The 20699-nt window shown below is 43.4% G+C and overlaps 2 protein-coding genes across 3 annotated transcripts in view; one reads left to right on the top strand and one right to left on the bottom strand.

Annotated features, from left to right (window-relative positions):
- Mdh2 (malate dehydrogenase 2) overlaps positions 1 to 7790 on the bottom strand; it is a 33117-nt gene extending 25327 nt beyond the window's left edge. The window contains exon 1 of the mRNA XM_048789958.1: positions 7757 to 7790. Coding sequence (XP_048645915.1) covers positions 7757 to 7771 — 15 coding nt within the window. The 5' untranslated portion in view covers positions 7772 to 7790. The remainder of the gene's footprint in view (positions 1 to 7756) is intronic.
- Styxl1 (serine/threonine/tyrosine interacting like 1) overlaps positions 1 to 20699 on the top strand; it is a 50858-nt gene that overhangs the window by 12512 nt on the left and 17647 nt on the right. For both annotated transcript variants that reach the window (XM_048789961.1, XM_015491444.2), the window contains 3 exons: positions 11334 to 11395; positions 14750 to 14897; positions 19911 to 20056. In XM_048789961.1, the coding sequence (XP_048645918.1) occupies positions 14840 to 14897; positions 19911 to 20056 (204 nt within the window). In that variant the 5' untranslated portion in view covers positions 11334 to 11395; positions 14750 to 14839. The remainder of the gene's footprint in view (positions 1 to 11333; positions 11396 to 14749; positions 14898 to 19910; positions 20057 to 20699) is intronic.

The following is a 20699-nucleotide window of genomic DNA, read 5'->3' as shown; positions in this document are numbered from 1 at the left end:
AAATGCAAATCAAAACCAAATGAGATTCCATTTTTCTCCAGTTAGAATGCAGATGCATGAAGAAAGGAACTCTTATATGTGGTTTGTAGGAACATAAATCAGGAAAGCCACTATGGAAGTCAGTATTTAGGTTCCTCAAAAATCTAAAAATAAGGGGCTGGGGTTGTGGCTCAGTGGTAGAGTGCTTGCCTGGCATGTGTGACGCACTGGGTTCAAATCTCAGCACCCCATACAAATAAACATCTAAAAATAAATCTAACTCATGATCAAGCTACACCACTCCTTGGTATTTATCCAAAAGAATTAAAGTCAGCATATTTTAAAGACTAAATAAATAAATGAAGTGTGTATGTGTATAAATTTGTGTGTGTGTGTGTGTGTGTGTGTGGTGCTGGGGATTGATTGAATCCTTGGCCTTGTGCATGGGAAGGAAGCACTCTACCAACTGAGCTATATCCCAAGCCCTAAAAGTATATTTTTGAGCCAGGCACAGTGGCACACACCTGTAATCCCAGTGACTCAGGAGGCTGAGGCAGGAGGATCGCAAGTTCGAGACTAACCTCAGCAACTTGAAACTCTGTAAACAACTTAGTGAGACTCTGTCTCAAAATAAAAACGGGCTGAGGATATGGCTTAGTGCATAAGCACCCCTGGGTTCAATCCCCAGTACCCCTCCCCCCAAAAAGTATATTTTTGAGCATTTCTCCCATGTCTCTGGGAATACCCAGTTAACTAATTTTAACTGTCAGTTGAAATTTATTTCCATTTGCTGTCCACTGCAATGTGTTGCTTGTGTGTCTTCCTGTTAAAGGCATTTTGCAGTGGGCAAGCTTGTGTGTTTTTCCGTATTTCTGTGTAAGGTAGTTTCTTCAGGTATATACACAGGAAAGGAATCACTAAGTTGGAAATTCAGCTCTACCACACTGTCAAATTGTCCTCCAGAGGGCTTGCATCAGTTTGCACTCCCATCTACAGCATAAGAAACATCATTCTCCACCCCCAGAGTGGGGATTGAACCCAGGGGCACTCTACCAGTAGCTACATCCCCAGTCTTTTTCATTGATTTTGAGAAACTCTTGTTAAGTTGCCTCAAACTTGCAATCCTCCTGTCTCAGTTTCCCTAGTTGTCAGGATTACAGGTGTGTTCCCCTGTGCCCAACCAGCCTTTTTTTTTGTAATCTGATAGGTATAGGTTTTCCTTGTTTTAATTTCATTTTTATAGTTGTTAACAAGATTGAATATTTTTGTTTATTGACCACCGTGACTTCCCCTTCTGTGAAGTACCTGTTCATATTTCTCCATTTTTCTATTGGGTCATTTTTTGTTTTTCATATTGATTTGTAGGAGTTCTTTATATACTCTGGTTGCTAGTCCTTTACTGGATGCTAGTTGTTTACACATGTTACAAATACCTTTTCCCAGTCTTTAGTGTTTCTTGGATTTTTTTACTTGTGAAATGTAACACATACAAGTATTATCATAAAAAAATTGAGTTTTCTGATTTATCACAAAGCAAACACTCATGGAACAAGGGCTAGAGGATGGGCTCCAACAGGCCCACCGGACCCTCCCAACTGCTACTCTGTTCCTCTCCTCCAGAAGTAATCTGCCCAGAACTGCTTGTTTTTCTTTGTGATCTCACCTAAGCATAGATGCTTCTAGCTAAATTTCTTCTGGCTTCTGGATTTTATGTGAATATTATCAGATAGCATTTTCTCCTTTGTGTTTGGCTGTTTGTGGCCATCATCATGTTTGAGATTCCTCTGGGTTGTGTGGGCCTTGACCCCAGGGCCTTATGCATGCTAGGCAAGCCCTCTACCACTGAGCTACACCCCAGCCCTGTTTTTGTATTTTGACTGTTGTAAATAATGTAGCAGTGGAAGTACAGGTGTCTCTCTGAAAAACAGATTAAATGACTTTTAGATATGTACTCAGAATGGGATTGCTGGATCATTTGTAGTTCTAATTTATTTGGGGGAGATCAATGTCAAGAACTTTCTTCTAGTTGTTCATGTTTCAGACCTAACATTTAAGTCTTCAATTTATTTTGAGTTGATTTTGTAAAATATGGTATAAGAGTCTAATTTCATTATTTAGCATGTGGATATCCAGTTTTCCCAGCACCACTTATGGAAGAAACTGTATATTTCCTCCCTGTTGTATATCTCTGGCACCATTGTCCAAGGTCAGCTGACTATAAACAAATGGATTTAGTTTGGGGCTTTCTGTTGTGTCCCATTGGTCCATATGTTTGATTTGAAAGCTGGTGTCATAATGTTTTGATTACTGTATTTCTGTAAAATATTTGAAATCAGGAAGTGTGAAGCCTGCAGCTTTACTCTTGTTCAAGATTGATTTTGGAGCTGGGTGCAGTGGTATACACTGTAATCCCATAGGTTTAGGAGGCTGAAGCAGGAGAATCACAAGTTCAAAGCCTCAGCAACCAAGTGAGGCCCTAAGCAACTTAGCAAGCCCCAAAATAAAACATGAAAAAGGCTGGGGGATGTGGCTCAATGGTTAAGTACCCCTGGGTTCAATCCCAGTACCCACTCCCCCCAATAATTGATTTTTGGTATTTGGAATCTCTTGTGATTCATGTGAATTTTAGGATTTTTTTTTCCTTCTAAGAAATGCCATTGGGATTTTGATAAGGATTGCATTGAATTTACAAATCACTTTGGGTAGTGTAGACCTTTTAGTATTTGTCTGATTCATGAACATGAAATGTATCTCCATTTATTTGTGATACCTTTAATTTCCTTCATCAATGTATTATAATTCTCAGTGTATAAGTCTTTCACCTCTGGTTAAGTTTGTTTGTATTATTTTTCCTGCTATTGTGAATGGATTATTTTTTTCTTTGTGTTTTGGTGGTCCTCAGGATCAAACCCAGAGCCTTGCTCAGGTTAGGCAAGAGCTCTACTATTGAGCTAGGGACACCCAGCCTCTTGAAATGTTTGCTTAGTTTGCATATTGAATACTTGTGTGCAGAAAAACCACTGAACTTTTGTGTGTTGACTTTTTTATGGTGCAGCTTTAGTTTCTTTGTTATTGTTGAGTCTTTGTGATTTTCTACACATATAACCATGTCATCAACAAATAGAGATAATTTTACTGCTTCCTTTCTGATTTTTGATGTCTTTGATTTCTTATCAAATTGCCGTGGTTAGAACTTCTAGTACTATGTTGAATAAAAATGATGAGACTGGAATCCTTCCATTGTACAAAATGCAAGGATTTTGAGGAAAAGCTTTCCATTTTCCCCCACTGATTGATATTAGCTATGGGTCTTTAATATGTGGTTTTTATTCTATCAAGGTAAATGGTTTCCATACCTATCTTATTGAGTGTTTTTATCATGAGTTGATGTTAAATCTGGAGAAATGCTTTTTGTGCATTTGAGATATTCACATATGTGTGTTTCCAGCAGTGGAGATTAAAATCAGGGGTACTGTGCCACTGAGCTATATCCCCAGCCTTTTTTTTTTTTTTTTTTGGTACCAGGGATTGAACCCAGGGGCACTTAATCACAGAGCCACATCCCAGCCTTGTTTTCTTTTTAAAAAAATTTTTAATTTGGAGACAGCCTCTCGTTGAGTTGCTTAGGCCTCTAAATTACTGAGGCCCTAAGCAACTGGCTTTGAACTCGCAGTCTTCCTGCCTCAGTCTCCTGAGCTGCTGGAATTACAGGCATGTAACACTTTTTGTTTATTTGTTTGTTTTGGAGATAGGGTCTGAATAAGTTGCCCAGACTAATCTTGAACTTGTGGTCCTCTTCCCTCAGCCTCCTGAATTGTTGGGAGTACAGGCGTGTGCCACCACAACTGGCTCTTTGGATTACTTTTACTCATTGTTCATGATGTCTTTTTTTGCATAGTTTTTAATTTTGGTGTGGTAATATTGATCAATATCTTCCTTCAGGATGTTATTATTTTCCTGTGTGGATGTTATTTAAGAATTCTTTATCATGGACTGGGAGTGTTGCTCAGTGGTAGAAGGTGTGCATGAAGTCCTGGGTTCCATTCCTAGTAGCAGCACCACTAGCAAAAAGAACAAATTCCTTATAAACCCTGATATTATAAAGCTGCTCCTCTATTTTCTTTTCCTTTTGTGTTGCCAGGGACCAAATCCAGGCCTTAGGCATGCTAGGCAATTTCTCTACCACAGAGCTACATCCCCAGCCTCTTTTTTCTTTTTTTCTTTTCTTTTTTTTTTTTTTAAGAGAGATGAGAGAGAGAGAGAGAGAGAGAGAATTTTTTTAAATATTTATTTTTTAGTTTTCGGCGGACATAACATCTTTGTTTGTATATGGTGCTGAGGATCGAACCCGGGCCACACGCATGCCAGGCGAGCGCGCTACCGTTTGAGCCACATCCCCAGCTCCTTTTCTTTTTTTCTTTTGAGAGTTTTGCTTTTCCAATTTAAGACATTAATCCATCTGGAATTTACTTTTGGATATAGTTTTAGATGGGAATCTTCTATATACACATCCATTTGTGTTAATGCTTTTTATTATTTTCCAATGTTATTTTCTAATTGATGGTGTACAAGAGCATAATTGATTGAGAGGGGAGCTTTTTCTGTAAGTACCTAATTGGTTATAGAAATACACTCATATTAGTTTGTTTTCATTAGGTATTATAATTATATATAGTAGTTGTAAAAATGCATTCATAAAATTAAAACTAGTTGTTAGAAAGTTTGTACTTGATTTGTAACTTGTATAAAGACATAAATCTTCCATGTTGTGCTGCCAAAATCCAAAACCTGACTCAAAAGAGGCCACCGGACAGAGGGAAATAAAGGGAACATAAAGTGTTCAGAGTAAACAGGGAGTTCAGAATTGTCCAAGATTCCCTCTTGGGATTATACTTTATTTTACTGCAATGAGTAACTGCTATCATCAAGAATTGCCAAAGATTCTATGTCAGATCCTTTCAGATTCTTTGTCAACTGGACAAAGAATATACAGAGATGTTTGGGAGTACTCAACGCTTTGTCATACCAAGTGCCCCGTAGAGTGCCAGGGTAGCTGCAGTGCCTTTGAAGACTGACTTGTAGAAACAGGCTATCTAGCAGCAGATTGTAGAGATCTCTTAGTGTGTTTTTAAGAATCTGGACTTGGGGGGCTGGGGTTGTGGCTCAGTGATAGAGTGCTTCGCCTAGCATGTGCGAGGCTCTGGGTTCGATCCTCAGCACCACATAAAATAAATAAAATAAAGGTATTGTGTCCAACTACAACTAAAAAATAAATATTAAAAAAAAGAATCTGGACTGGGGGTGGGGGTGTATCTAAGTGGTACAGTGCTTGCCAAGCACGCCCCAGGTCCTGGGTTCAATCCCTATCACCCCCCACCCCAAATCTGAAGTATACTTAGATTTTATCAGCCTTTTTCATCCAATTCATGGGAAGTTGCAGCTAGTATGCCAGCTAGTCACTGAACACAGTGGTTTTGCTCTTGAGGAGTATAAACCCATACGCCCAACCAGGAGATGAAAGAATGAAGGAAGGTTTATTACTTGTACAAGTAAGGAGAGCACTGGGGATACCTAACAAAGCTTGCTTTTATTCCTTTTGCTTTTGTTATGGAAACGTATGCATGGTAATACTGGAGAGACTGTCCATGTATGTGAACACAGTCCTGAGCATCCTTAGTTGGAGATCATTCTTTTTTATATATTGCATGCTCAAAGAGGTGGACAAGATGGGCATGGTGGAGCATGCCTATAATCCCAAAAATTCGGGAGGCTGAGGCAGGAGGATTGCAAGTTTGAGGCCAGCCTCAGCAATTTAGTTAGTTCTGTCTCAAAATAAAAAGTGGTTGGGCATGTAGCTCAGTGATAGCACTTACCTAGCATCTGCAAGGTCCTGGGTTCAATCTCTTGTATCACAAAAAGAAAAAAAGTTTAATGCAATCCCCTTTAACCCTTGCCCTCATTTCCCTTTCTAAAAACTCCAAAGTCATTGACAGCCCCTGGAAGACAGAGCAAAGGACATAGGTTCCCTTGTTTTCCCAGAGACGTTCTTTTCTGTTTTTCCAAAAAAACAAAGATGGTGAAAAGGAATGCACCCCAGCCAAGAATTTAGTATTAGAAGATACTAGCTTCTGCTTAAGCCAGAACCAAGACAGCTCTAAGAGGGTCAGGGTGGCTCGAGCAAAGGACAGAAGTGTATAGTTTTTATGTCATCTACCTGATGGGCTGGAACTGCATCTCTCTCTCTCTCTCTCTCTCTTTTAGTTATTGATGAACCTTTATTTTATTTATTTATATGCGGTGCTGAGAATTGAACCTAGTGCCTCATACATGCTAGGCAAGCGCTCTACCACTGAGCCACAACCCCAGCCCTGGAACTGGGTCTCTTGATGTCATTATGTGTAGAAGTGGGACTCTAGTTGTGCCTGTGCTCTTCCTCATGCTCCATGTGTGGCATGTCTCATGACCACCTGAAGTCCCCACCTAGGGTAAGAATCTGACTGTGCTAAAAGGTCAAGGTGAACTAGTGATGATTATGCATGCGTTGGCCTCTCACCACCTGGAGCTGCTCCTTCTCTGGTAAAGCCCCTGCTATTGTTTCCAGAACATGGTACCCTCTTGTCCTGCCTCAATGGTTCTGATTTAGTGACCTCATCTGTCCACCTCTGGCCATTTTGTTATTTCTGCAGACCACATAGTTTCAGAAGGTCAGCAGATTTCTCAACCTCCCAACTCCAAATGCATTATCTCAATTCCACGGCCTTGAAGATGGTTTCACTTGTTAACTCCTAAATTTCTGGTTTGTCTGCTAACTTCTTAAGGCTGAGAGCTAATTCGTTTGTCTCATTCCTTTCTGAGGTTTTATTTGCTTAATCTTATGGGATCCTATTCTTCATGGGGGTCCCTGACTGTTTAACAATCCTTTATGGAAAAAGATTCTTCTGAAATATGATTTATCACAGTACTTTTAGAAAATAGGTGTGCCAGCAGGTGGTACATATCTGTAAATCATAGTGACTCTGGACACTGAAGCAGGAGAATCCCAAGTTCAAGCCAGCCTGGGCAATTTAGTGAGACCCTGTCTCTACCCACCCCCCAAAAAGTTAAAAAGGACTGAGAATATAACTTAGTGGTAGGTCAACCCAGTTTCAGCTCCCAGCCTCCTCCCCAATATAGAAAATGTATACACCAAAATAGGCCCCCCCACCCCAAAATTAGTATTAGTATTACTGAGGATTAGTATTTGAGATTAAAATCTACTCAATATAGAAGCTGTGTTATTTATTGGAAGATCAAAACAGAGCTATGAATTTTGCTACATCCATTCAAAGTAAATAACTTATGACATACAGATTCTGACAGATGTAAGAAATGAAAACCAGTGTATTGAACCTGTATCTGTCATTTGTTCAAAAACTCACACACAGTAATTAAGTCTGCAAAAAAGACAATTGTAGGAAAGAAAAACTGCCCTTTCACAAGCCTAAAACATCCTTCTAAAGATACCAAAATAAAAATTCATATGTATCTGTCAAGTTTTAACTGTTGGACACAAACACCATTCTAGAAATACTGAACTGCATAGATTAAAAACACATAACATGGGGCTGGGGATGTGGCTCAAGCGGTAGCGCGCTCACCTGGCATGCGTGCGGCCCGGGTTCGATCCTCAGCACCACATACAAACAAGGATGTTGTGTCCGCCGAGAACTAAAAAAATAAATATTAAAAAAAAAATTCTCTCTAAAAAAAAAAAAAAAAAAAAAAAAAACCACATAACATGGGCTGAGGACATAGCTCAGTTGGTAGAGTGCTTGCCTTGCATGCACTAAGGTCCTAGGTTCAATCCCCAGCACCACAAAGCAAAACAAACAAAAAAAAACCCATGATATGCAACATCTTAAGCAATTAAAGCACTAATTTTTTAAAGAGCCCATTCAAATCACCACTTTCATGATGATTGACATACACAAATAAGAGATAGTGGTTCAAACTGAGGAAGTGATACCTGGATTTTATAAGACTTTTTCTTATATTTTTTTCTTTAAGTTAAATGTCTCTTCTCATCTCTAAAATAATTTTTAAGTGCTAAAACTTTAAGGAAGGCAAACTCTTCAAGTAATTTGCCATTAAGTGTAGACTCAGTTGACAAATCTTAATAAGGAACTAAAAATTAACGTGAAACACAGGAAAAGCTGGACAAAGCAGTGCTATTATGCTATCATGGCCTTTCAGTTAAAGACGTAAACTAGCAGCCTGAAATGTCTCTTGGTTTAGTATATTAATTCCCTAGGATTTTCTAAAATTTATGCAGCAGCATATCAGCCAGGTGTGGTGATGTGAATCAAAATAAAGCAAGAAGCTGCTAAGTGGTACATGCCTGTGATCCCCACTACGAGGTAGGTGGAGGAAGGAGGATCACAAGTTCCAGGCCAGCATCAGCAATTGAGTGAGACCCTGTCTCAACCTAAAAAAAATAAGAAGGGCTGAGTTTAAGCCCAATGGCAAAGCACCCCTGAGTTCAATCTCTATTACTTCCCTCTTAACTCCTGGCAATCATGCCCTTTTATAGTTTGATAGCCTCTTTCTTAGAGCTAAATAATATTCCATATTCAGAGTATATCACAGCTTGTTCACTCACCTACTAAAGGACATTCTGGTAGTTTTCAAGTTTGTGCCATTGTGAATAAAGCTGCTATGAACGTTTGTGTGTAGACACAAGGTTTCAACCCATTTGGGCAAATACCAAGGAACACAATTGCCGCAAACAGCTTGTTTAATCTTGCTAGAAACTGCCAAATTTCTTACAAAGTGGCTTTATCATTTTTGCATTTCCAACAGCAATGAGTGAGAATTCCTGTTCTACATCCTCACCAGCATTTGGTATTTGTCAGTGTTCTGGATTTGGGCCATCCCAATAGGTGTAAGTGCTCCCATCATTTCAATTTGCAATTCCCTAATTAGGTTAGATGTTGAGCATTTTTTCATATGCTTGCTTGCCATCTGTATGTTTTCTTTGGTGAGAAGTCTGTTCGTATCTTTTGTCCATTTTTAATTAGTTATTTTCTCACTATTGAATTTTAATGGTTTGTGCATAAGAAAATAGTACTGTATCAGGTATGTATTTTGCAAATATGTCTTCCCAGACTATGTCTTCTTTTCTTTCTCTTCCTTCTCCTCCTCCTCATTCATCTTTCTCCACCTCTTCCTTCTCCTCTTTTTCCTCTTCCTCCTCCTCTTTGCTCCTCCTTTTTCCTCCTCCTCCTCCATCTTCATTCTTCTCTTCCTCCTCCTCCTCCTTCTTCCTCTTTCTTCACCTCCTCCTTCTCTTTTTTTTTTTTTTTTTTCCTGTAATGCAGGGTTGGAACCCAGGGCCTTACCCATGCTGGGCAAGCACTCTGCCACTGAGCTGCATCTCCAGACCCTTCTCATTCTCTTGACAGTATCTTCTGCAGAGCTCAAGTTTTAAATTTAAACAAAGCCCAGCTCATCAGCGATTTCTCTTGTGCATTGAGGCTTTGGTATTGTATCCCAAAAGTCGTCACCAGACCCCAGCGTATCTAGATATTCTGCTGTGGTATCTCCTAGGAGTTTCACTGCTTTTCATTTTACACTTGGGTCTGTGATCTCTTGAGTTAGCTTTAGTGAATAATGTAAGGTCTGTATCTTGATTAATTTTTTTTTTTGCTTATGAATGTCCAATCATTCCAGCATTATTTGTTGAAAATGCCATCGTCTCTGATGTCTTGCCTTCATTCCTTCACAGGTTCTGTTGATCACTTTCTGGATTCTGTTCCGTTCCATGGATCTATTTCTCTGTTCTTTTCCAATACCATACTGCTTTGATCAATGTAGCTGTAAGTGCCTAGAGAGGTTGAATAATGTCAGTTCTCTGGCTTTGTTCTTTTCCCTCCATATTGAGTTGGCTTTCTAGGTTTTTCTCTCTCCATAACCATGTGTTTTTTTAAAAATTTTGTTCATTCATCTTTCCATAGCAGTTGTGAAGGTGACCCCACAGAAAGGTTTTGTGATTGTTCCTGACCTCGAAATTTCAATGGTCTTGAACCAGTTTTTTTTGGGGGGGTGGGGTTGGGATTGAACCTAGGGGTGCTTTACCACTGAGCTATATTCTCAGTCCTTTATTTTTATTTTCACACAGGGTCTTACTAAATTGCTTGGGGCCTTGCTAAATTGCTGAGGCTGGCTTTGAACTTGTGATCCTTCTGCTTCAGCCTCCTAAATCTTGGGATTACCGGCCTGCACCACTGGGACCAGCTCATTCTTTTTTTTTATTATTATTTTTTTAGTTATAGTTGGACATGATATCTTTATTTTATTTATACATTTATTTTTTTATGTGGTGCTGAGGATCGAACCCAGTGCCTCACATGTGCTAGGCAAGTGCTCTACCGCTGAGCCCCAGCCCCAGCCCCGGGACCAGCTCATTCTAAATGAAAAGTCTCTCCCACAGTTAGACCCCAGGGATTACTTGCCTGAAACAAAATGGGCACATTTGCCATAGTTTCTATGCACAAAACAGACCTGATTCAGTTTCTTGTAGACAGAGATCTTTTAAGTCTTTAATGTAAGGCTCAATTCCTATTTCATGTTCCTCCCAACTATAAGGAAGATCAATACCTCCCCTTATATCCTAACATGGCATTATAAGGGCCTCAACTCATAGGTTCTAGCCTGAGTTTGGGTCTAAACTCAGTGGGGCACTTAGTGTGAGCTCGCTTTCACTTTGATTTCTCCCCTACTGCTTCCCCCGACCTTTTTTTTTTCCTTTGCATTTCTGGGAATAGAACCCCAGGCCTCATGCATGCTAAGCAAGCTAAGTTAAGCTACATCTCCTGCCCTTTTCATTTTTTGTTGCTGCTGTTGTTTTGAATTTTTCCAAGTGTAGTAGCAAGTGCCTGTAATGATCCTGTCTCAAAGTTAAAAATAAAAAGGTCTGGGTTGTGGCTCAGTGTTGGAGTACACCTGGGTTAAATCTTGAGTACCACACAGATACACAAATTACTTTGAGACCAGGTCTCACCAAGTTTCCCAGGCCGATCTTGAACTTGTGTGCCTGGCTCCTAGTCCTCCTTTTCTAGACCCAGAGAAAACTCCATCTAAATCAGAAATAGGAAGTCTTATTGTCCCATAAGGGGATGTGTGGGTGTGAATGTAATAGGACTGGGGGTCACGAGGTGACAGCCCAGAGTAATGAAACTATATACCTCAGATTTTAAACAGATAGTAACTATCACCTGACTTGCCAAAGTATGTTGATGACAAAGTATGTACTGTAGATAGTCTGGTCCTGTGTTCCTCTGTAAATCCGGTTCTGAGTTAAACCCTTTTCTTTCCAGATGTTCGTTCCAAAAGGGAGTACGATGAGAGTCATGTGATCACAGCCCTTCGTGTGAAGAAGGTACGCACCTGAGTCAGCATCTGGGGCAGGCTGGTGACCTTGGTGAGGGTGGAAGGAATGGGAGGTTTCATCCTGTGTCCACTAGGGTCTCCTGTGGGACACTGAGCAGTAGGTACCCCAGAATATAAGACACTCTTGATTCAGTGTCCCCGCCCTCGTGGAGTTTCTGTTCTACTCAGTGAGCAGATGATTAACAATAGCGGTGGGCTGGGGTTGTGGCTCAGTGGTGGCACACTTGCCTAGCATGTGTGAGGCACTGGGTTCGATTCTCAGCACCACATATAAATAAATAAATGAATAAAGGTCCATCAATAACTAATTAAAAAAAAACCATAGGGGTATTACACTAACCCAAAAGTGTAAGCTCCTCCTTCCCTCCTTCCCTTCTTTTTCCTTCCCACATTCTCACAAGCAACTGAGCCCTGCTACTGGCACCGTGGTCCTCTCCTGTTTTGAGGCCTTCTCCACTCCCCTGCAGGTGTCCTCTCTCTTAAGTCGTGGCCATACCTGGAAGATCCGCTCCAGCCTCTGAGTCCTGGTCACAGCCTCTGCCCTTGACTTTGAAGTTCTCTCTCATTCTGGTTTCTTCTTTCCCTGGTTCAGCTACATCCTTTCCTTCTGCTACCTGAAGGTATCTTCCTGGTCTCTTTCATGCCTGTCAGGATGCTTTCCTTCACTCAGGCTTACAGCTTCAACCCTCCATATCCAGTTAGGGTCCTGAGGAGTTTACTTCTAAAATTGTGTCTTGCAAAATTCCCTCCTGTCCTGCCCTACTGCCAGAGTGCCATATGCATTTCATCTCTGGCTCTTTTTCAACATATAGATCAGCATGGAGCATGGGCCTTGGCATGAGTATTTTTCCGGGAATAAGCTTACTGTCTGCTGCCCTCCCTCTTCCCTATCCCTGTGCGTCATTTTCTGCTTATTTTCTCCCTGGAGTTTCAGTTCTCTGGCTCTCTACTCCAGCGGCCTTTTTCAAGGCTTTCTCTGCTTTTTGTATAACCTATTCTGAGCCTCTCTGTCACGTATGGGTCTCATTTCCCAGCTCAGCACTCCTATCTGTGTTCCCTGGTCTCTGGCAACATGCCAACTCTCTGCATCCCAGCCTCTGGGGGCTGCTCACATCTTTTCCCTTGCCAGGTTCTTCTGTCTCTAGAAGCCCACCCTCAACCTGTGTCTACATTTTCTCCTCTGAGTGCCATCTATTGGGCCCCTTCCTGAACATACTTCTGATTCCTTTAGAGAAACAGGATTTCTCCCATTTGTGTTGCAGAGAAACCTATTAAATCCCTCCTTCGGGTCTTCTGCTGGTCTGGGGTTCTACCTCAGGCTAGGTTGCAGAGGCCAGAATCAGGTTCAGGCTGCCCTGAGTCACAGGGCTCATGTGATACTGTCAGCAAGTGAGGACCAGACTCAGCTCTTCTCCAGCTGTTGGAGAATTGGGCCTCCCAGGAAACAGGTAGCACCAAGACCCCCCTTCAATGCTGATTCCTGTCATCAAGTCAGAAAGATTTCAGACATGTTGCTCAGAGTAATAGTCAATGAGTTTATTAGCAGGAATGGGAAGGGGAAAAGTAGATGCTCTCATGGAACAGGGTTCACTCTAGTTTTATTTGGGATCCCAGAGAAGTTTCCAGAGTCCTACCCAGGTCCACCTCTTGTCTGGTAACTGACAGGATGATATCAAACTTTCAAGTTCCCACTGACATGACCACTCTAGGTCTCTTTGGCCCATGCTGACTGGTTCTAATTGGAATCTGTTCTTACAGATTTTATGGTTAGGGGGAATTATCCTTACCTCCGTAAATTCCAGGATCTGGTCTCTGTAAGGGTCTCCTCCTTCAGGGAAATTTGGGTTCCCCTTCAGGGAAACTTGGGTTCCTCTTATCAATATTATTTTGGACTCTCATTTTCCTGCAGATAACAGGTAGTTTGCTGAGGAATGTAACATATCCTGTCTATGTAAGCCAGGCAGGGATGCAGGTGAATTACTTCTTAGAAAAGAAAGCATGTGGGGGTCGGCACAGTGAGCCCTTCTTCAGAATTATCCTCGTCATCTCATGTTCCTACTGCTCATGCCTGTCCCTGTCACAGGCAGGCCTCCTCAAGCTCTGGAACATCTTGTAGGTTCTGAGCCTTCTAGTGCTGTGAGATTACATCTCCTCCCTAGGTGACCTCATCCCCTCCTAGGTGACACTGTCTCCTCCCTAGTTGGCATCATCCTCTTAGCAGTCAGCATCTGCTGTTCCTTGCCCTGTGATCTGCATTACGGTTATTCCACCATCCCTACCTCTTCTGGCATCTGTTTGCCATCCATTAATTTAAGCACATTTATGGCCTACCAGGTACAGACACTATTGTAGATGCTCAGGACACCTAACAAGGACCCAGATCCCTGCTCCCCCAGAACTTATACCTGACCAGGCAGCCCTCCTTGTGGCATCCGCTTGCTCATGACTTCCACTCCACTGACCTCCTGACTGCCACTTTAGGAGTGGTTTTGGATTGGGGCCTACTGCCAACCACTCTCTGTACGAGAGAGAATGTCACTAATTCAGCTGGTCATGGTTACTCCAAATCCAGGACCTGATAGGCTGTGAGCCCTTCAATAGACCAGCCAGTCTTTAGTTGAGTACTTGCCTCTGGTCTGGCCCACTGAAGCTGGCCCTTCTTAGAAGGGGATGTGGGTATGGAAGATTCTTGGAAGTCAGCACATCTCCACTCCTCTTGAAACATGGGGGAAAGGCTTTACCACTGGTCATTCCACTAAAAACTAGAGAGACAGCTGGATACAGTGGTGCACAATTGTAAACCCAGCAACTGAGAGGCTAAGGCAAGAGGATTGCAAGTTGGAGGCCAGCCTGGGCCACTAAGCAAGACCGTTTCAAAAATTAAAAGGCCTGGGGAGTGTAGCTCTGTGGTAGAGTGTCCATGAGTTAAACCACCACTATAAACAAATACCACCACCTAGAAAGTCAGAGACTGGTTGTTTGGTGAGGAAACTAGGTTTATTCAAAGTCAGTGAAACTTAAGGAAGATAGAAGAGAACTTAGTCTCAAATCTGCATCTTCACGCACAGGGTCAGGGAAAGATTTATAAGGGAAGAGGAGGCACTTGGGACAAAGTCAGAAAATATACATTTGCAGATTTAGTAGCTAGTAGCTCTCAGCCAGAGGAAGTATAGGATGCAGAAAAGTAGTTATCAGGAAGTCACTTTTAATTTCAAAGTGTCTGTTTCCAGCAGGCGTAGGGGGTTGGGGTATAATCTTTGCTTCCAGCTCCTTCTGGGGCTGACATGTAGGAAATCCATGTTCAACCAAGCTGCCCACCACCTCACCTCTGTGTTTTCCTTAGAAGGATAAAGACTACCTCATCCCTGAGTCCGTAGACCTGGAGTGTGTGAGATACTGTGTGGTGTATGACAGCAACACCAGCACCCTGGAGATGACCTTAGTCTACAATGAAAACGAGGATGATAATGACTTTGACAATTCTGGCCCAGGTGGGTTTTTCCAGCAGTGGCAAAACGATAGGTAAGGAGCCTGGTGGGGACAGGCTATAATCCCAGCAGCTGGCGGGGACAGGACTATAATCCCAGCAGCTCAGGAGGATTGAGTTCAAACAGCCTCAGCAACTCAGCGAGGCCCAGCAAGATCCTGTCTCTAAATAAAGTTTAAAAAGGGGCTGGAGATGTGGCTCAGTGGCTAAGTGCCCTTGGATTCAATTCCTAGTACCAGAAAAAAGTTACTACTTACTATGTGCCAGGAGCCATGATGCCAGGTGCTTCACCTGGGCTAATTTGTGAAGTCTGCAGAGCCTCCTTGTGAGAATGGTAATGCTAAGAGCCATGAGACGTGTGAGACTTTACCCTCCATACAAGATAAGTCACCTGCAGCAGTTGCATGTACACTATCAGAGACCTGAGACTCCTGGGTCAGATACAGGACTGGGTTATTCAGAACAACACAAGGACCCAGAATGTCAGCATTGTCCTGTACTGGTTCTCTAAGCCCCAGTCCCCACAGGGTTAGGTGAAGAGGGCCAAGTGACACTTAGAACTACAATGGGTTGCCTTATAGAAGAGTCCTAAGCTTAGGGGGCCTGAGGGAAGAAAGAATGTCCTGTCTTCCAAAGCTGTTACGCAAATGTCTCCTGAAGAGATAGCCCAGAACAAAAGCAGCCAATGTCCCTGTTCACAGAACACTGAATGGAGAACTGTCTCCTAGCAGGTACATCACTCCCATTTTAAAGAGGGTTGAAACTGGCCCAGAAAGGTGAAGTAACTCACCCAAGATCCTGGTGAGTTAGGATCTATTGCTATGGAGCTCATTTCTCCAAACTGAGTCACTGAAAACAGCAAACCTTAATTATCTTCCTCTTTCGGTGGGTCCAGAATTCAGGGACCACTCAGCTGGAAGGCACAGGGTTTCTTGTGGGCTGCTGTCCTTGGAAGGTTTGGGCCAGGATGATTGGCATCCAAAATGACTCATTAGCCATGGCAGTAGCCAGAAGGCCTCAGCTCCTTGGCACAGAACCTTTCTTTGGGATTGCTTGAGTGGCTCGCAACACGGCAATGGGTTTCCCCCAGAGTGAGGGGTCTGAGAGAGGGGGTTAGAAGGGGTAACCATGTGCCTTTTATGACCTGGTCTCAGGACTCAGTTACCTCTGCCATGTTCCAGTCACTAGAAGTAGGTCATGAAGTCCAGCCTGCACTCAAGGGACAAGCAGGTAGTCTTGACCTTTTTATTTATTTCTTTTGACGTATTTGTTATTGGTGTATTATAGTTGCCCATAATGGTGGGATTTGTTACATATTCATACATGTAATTTGGCCAGTGTCACTCCACAGTATTTTCCCTTTCTCTTCCCTCTTCCCTCCCTTTCTTCTATTCTAATGATCTTCCTTCAATTTTAATGAGACTCCCACGCACCTCTTTTTCTTTTTCCTCCTTAGCTTCCACATATGAGAAAAATATATGATCCTTATCTTTGAGTGTGGCTTGTTTCATTTAACAAAATACTCTCAAGTTCCATCCATTTTTCTGTAAGTGACATAATTCCATTCTTTATGGCAAAATAAAACTGCATTTTGTGTATTTACCACATTTTCCTCATTCATTGATGGACACCCAGGCTGGTTCCATAGTTTGGCTATTATGAATTGTGCTGCTATAAACATGGGTCTGCATGTATCACTATAGTATGATAATTTTAATTCTCTAGGATAAATACCGAGGAGTGGTATAGCTGAGTCATAGGATGGTCCATTCCTAGTCTTTTGAGGAGCCTCCATACTGATTTCCACAGTGCCAGTACTAACTTACAATCACATCACAGTGTGAAAGTGTTCCTTTTTCTCCGTTTCCTCTCGGCATTTATCATTGTTTGTATTCCTGGTGACTACCATTCCAATAGGCTTGACATTTTAAAGAGGTGTTTAAAAGACTCTGTGGACAGATTTCCAAACTATCACAGCTCCTAAGTGGTGGGGTCACAGTTCAAGCCTAGGCAGTTTGAGACTATCCTGTCTCAAACTGGATGGTTGTGTTGGAGAAGAACATGGCTTAGGGCTGGAGGGTCAGTTCCAAGACTCTCAGTTGAAATTCTGAAGCTCCACTGTTCTCTTTTCAGCCCCTGGCCATCCCCTGGCACCAAGAGATCTGCTTCCTCTGACTCAATAGCTGATGTGGGTGGGTATAGTTCCAGGGCACTCCCAGGACTGCCACTGGGTGGAGCTAAGCTCCCACCTTCAGGAAAGCCAGCCTTTCAGGCTTTCTTCCTAAGGGCTCTTTGGCCATGGTAGGTCCCTGCTTCCCCATGCCTGCCCCACTGGACTCTAGTGTACAGTTCTGGTATTATGGGATTACATGCTGGATCCTGAAGCCCTAGGAAATGGGCAGTAAAGATAACCCTGCTTCCACCCTGCAGCTGAGTGCACTGTGCCATGGGTTCCCATGCCCCTTGGTAGGAAGCCACAGCTGCACATACAACTCTCCCCTTACACAACTTTGCTCACTTAAAATGGCATCTTGCATGTAAGTGCTAAGTCTTTTGGATATAAGGTCATTTCAGGGTTCCTCTCGCCACCCCACTTCTCTCTGTTGTTAAGTACCTGTCTCCTCAGTCCCCAGGGAAACCTGAGCACAGGGGCTCTTCCTCACATCCCAGCAGCAGGTATGTGAGATCACAGTGCAGTCCTTTCCTGCTGGCCATGTGGGCCTGTGGCCATGGGGCTCTTCCTCACTGTGCCCAGAGCTGTGATGCCCATGACTGATGGACGTCTTGAGCAGCCTCTGTACCTGGCAGTATGCACCAGTTGCTCCTGGGGACCCCCACCTTGGGCCCTCTGCTCAGTCTCCCCACCCAGGCTGCAGATCCCCTGGGCCTTGCTGCATCTCTCCTTGGCCTTCAGTGTTGGTTCCACCACCCACCACCTCTGCTGGGGACCACTGAGTTCCCAGGGGGAAATGGGCCAAGCTGTTTCCAGCGCGAATGTGGGCGCCCTGCCTGCGGGTTTCCCCCCAGTCAGTGTCTTCATAGAAACTGGTCTTGGCTTCTGCACTCAGAGGGCTTCCCCATCTTGGAGGAAAGATTTCTCTCATGTTGAATTGTCCTTCCTTGCAACAGTGGGGTTATAGATTGCAAGTGTGCTCCTTGACACAGGAAGAAAGCTTTGGGGCTTCCTTTACCTCTCTCAGCAAAGCCTGGCTTTCATGACTATTGGCTGGCTAAGGAACCCAAGGAATTCAACTCAAAGCTGCCCCCGTAATCAGGGACCTTGATCTGAGTATGTTCCTTCTCCTTTGGAAGCAGCGAGTGCCCCAGTTCAGAGAGGAAGAAACTAATGCCAATGGAGAATTCATGATCAATGGGAATAGAAATGAATGAAATTGACATTGCAGAAATATTAACTCCATCACCCCTTCTAGTGGAAACCTCTACTTCCCAGTAATGGATTGAGGCTATTATGGAGGTACCCCCCCCACTTCTGAGCAAGTGGAGCCTGACCTTTTCTGGCTATTGGAAAGGTAGCCTAGGCTCTGTTAGCATCCCTGACTATCCCCTGGGAACTGGCCTTCCTCTGGTGCTGATCCTGTTGTCCCTAATTGAATAAGCCTCCAGTGGGTCTCGAGAAGCAACCTAAAGGTAAGAGTCATGCATCCTGAGAAACTCTACAGCTCCCTGGGGCCTTCTGACCCGCCACCATTTGTGGCTCAGGAGAGTCATGACGGGCATCACATGACCCATTGGTTGGACTCTGACTTCTGAATCAGACCCCATGGGAGGCTTTGGCCCATGTCTGGACAACTGCAGGTTATGTCCCAGCCTGGTTACAGACTCCAGACTTGTCCTCCAAATGTAGTTCCTCCAGACAGGTCCCAGGCCACTATGTCCTGAGCAGTCCCTGCTGGAAGTGTCCTTGTCTCCCAGATCTAAAGTTTAGCATAGAAGTCAGAGTTCATACCCAACTCCTTCTGGATGGCTGTCCCAAACCTGCTAGCCAACATTACTCTTTCTGGGTCTGCTAGCCAACATTACTCTTTCTGGGTCTGTTCCTGGATCCAAGTATTCTGGCTTAGCCTTAATTATGCAGAATTCCAGTCCCATATATCTGATTTGCATACAGTCTATCCTGCAGATCAGCGAAGGTGTTAAGGTTAAATTGATGTCAAAACCACTGTGAAATTTCATTTCATACACCAGAATGGCCATGTGACAAGAACGTAGAGAAAGGAGTCCTCAGGCATTGCCTGCCAGAGTGTGAGATGGTGAAGTTGCTTCAGAAAAAAGTTGGATGTTTCCTCAAAGGGTTAAGATAGATACTCCAAAGACATGGTGTCTGCATGAGAACTTGTGCATGAGCTCACACAGCATCATTCACAGTAGCCCAAGGAGGGAATAACACATCCATCCTCAGATGAGAGGATAAAACCAATGTGGTAAATCCATGTGGTGCAATGAATGTTAGCCATTGAAAGGACTGAAGTATTGATACATCTGCAAGAGATGAATGCTGAAGAGACTATAGCAAGTGTAGAAAACAGACACACATCATGTGAATGACATGCTTCCGTTTATATGAAATGTCCAGAATACATGATATGTGGAAAAATTAGATAAATAGAGTTTGGAGTAACCAAAGCTGCAAGTTTGGGGGTAACAAGAAAGTGACTGATACAGGGTTTCTTTTAGGGATAATGAAAATTTGCTAAAATTGATTGTGATAATAGTTACACAACTGACTATACAAAAAATCACTGAATCATATGCTTTAAATGGGTGAATTGTTTGGTATACAACATGTGGCGCACATATGTTGTGTGTATATATATACACACACAGCTTACAGAAGATCCACCTGATGGTAAGTTGCCTTTAAAATTTTAATTGTTACATTCCTCTCATTTATCCTTTTTTGGCTTCCTAAATAATTGCTTTTCAGAAGACAGAGTGGCTGTCTAGACAGATGGTGAGCACAACACAGGACAGTCACCTCTTTGGTGTCCATTCTTAGAACTGGCGCTCGGACCTGCCGTGGAGTGTGGCAAATGGCTGAGCAACTTCACCCGCAATCCTGTGCATATCCTGAAAGGGGGCTACCAGCGCTTCTCAGGCCTGTACCACTTCTTTAGGACCCAGAAGATCATCTGGATGCCCCAGGTGAGGCAGAGGGCTGAACAGAGGCTAGCTTGGCCAGGAAGCATGGCTGGGGACTAAGGGGTGGAAGGCAGGGGAGGAGGAAGAAGAGACGGGAACAGGGGATGGAAGGAGATGGAGGAGAACAGGCTGGGGAAATGAACTGGTGGCATCCAGGTCATGATCGTGACTTTATCGGTGTCCAGGAAAGGAAGAGGCCATTGGTGACAGCATGGAGTTCATCCTCTGTGTCTGGCAGCTGGTGAATGGGCCCGTTCTCACTCTGATCCAGTCTGATTCTGGGTGCTGCTCATGGCCTCTGTTGCTGGGTTTCTTGGGGCCTCATACAGCCTTACCCTTGCCTCTTCTGTTGCTGAAGATCTACCAGCGAGCCAGCTGTGACCCTTTTACCCTCTGCCAGGGTTCCCTCTCAAATTCTCTTCCATCACTGAGCAGCCCTGACCTCCACCATGTCCATCTTCTTCCCCTAAATCCTGGCCTGATCCACAGGGGAGTGTGCTAGTGGGGAAAGGGGCCCTGCAGACCTTCACAACCCTCCCTGCCCTGCCACTCTGCTGCTCAGTGGGCTTGTGTGACAAGGCAGGACAGCAGTCTATGGTCAGACCTGTTTTCAAACCCAGGGTGTGTACACAAGCTTTCCCGACAT

This window comes from Marmota marmota, unplaced genomic scaffold (assembly GCF_001458135.2).
Source record: "Marmota marmota marmota unplaced genomic scaffold, marMar, whole genome shotgun sequence".
NCBI classification, from domain to species: domain Eukaryota; kingdom Metazoa; phylum Chordata; class Mammalia; order Rodentia; family Sciuridae; genus Marmota; species Marmota marmota.
The sequence above is the reverse complement of the archived record's forward strand: the minus strand, read 5'-3'. Positions and strand labels throughout refer to the sequence as shown.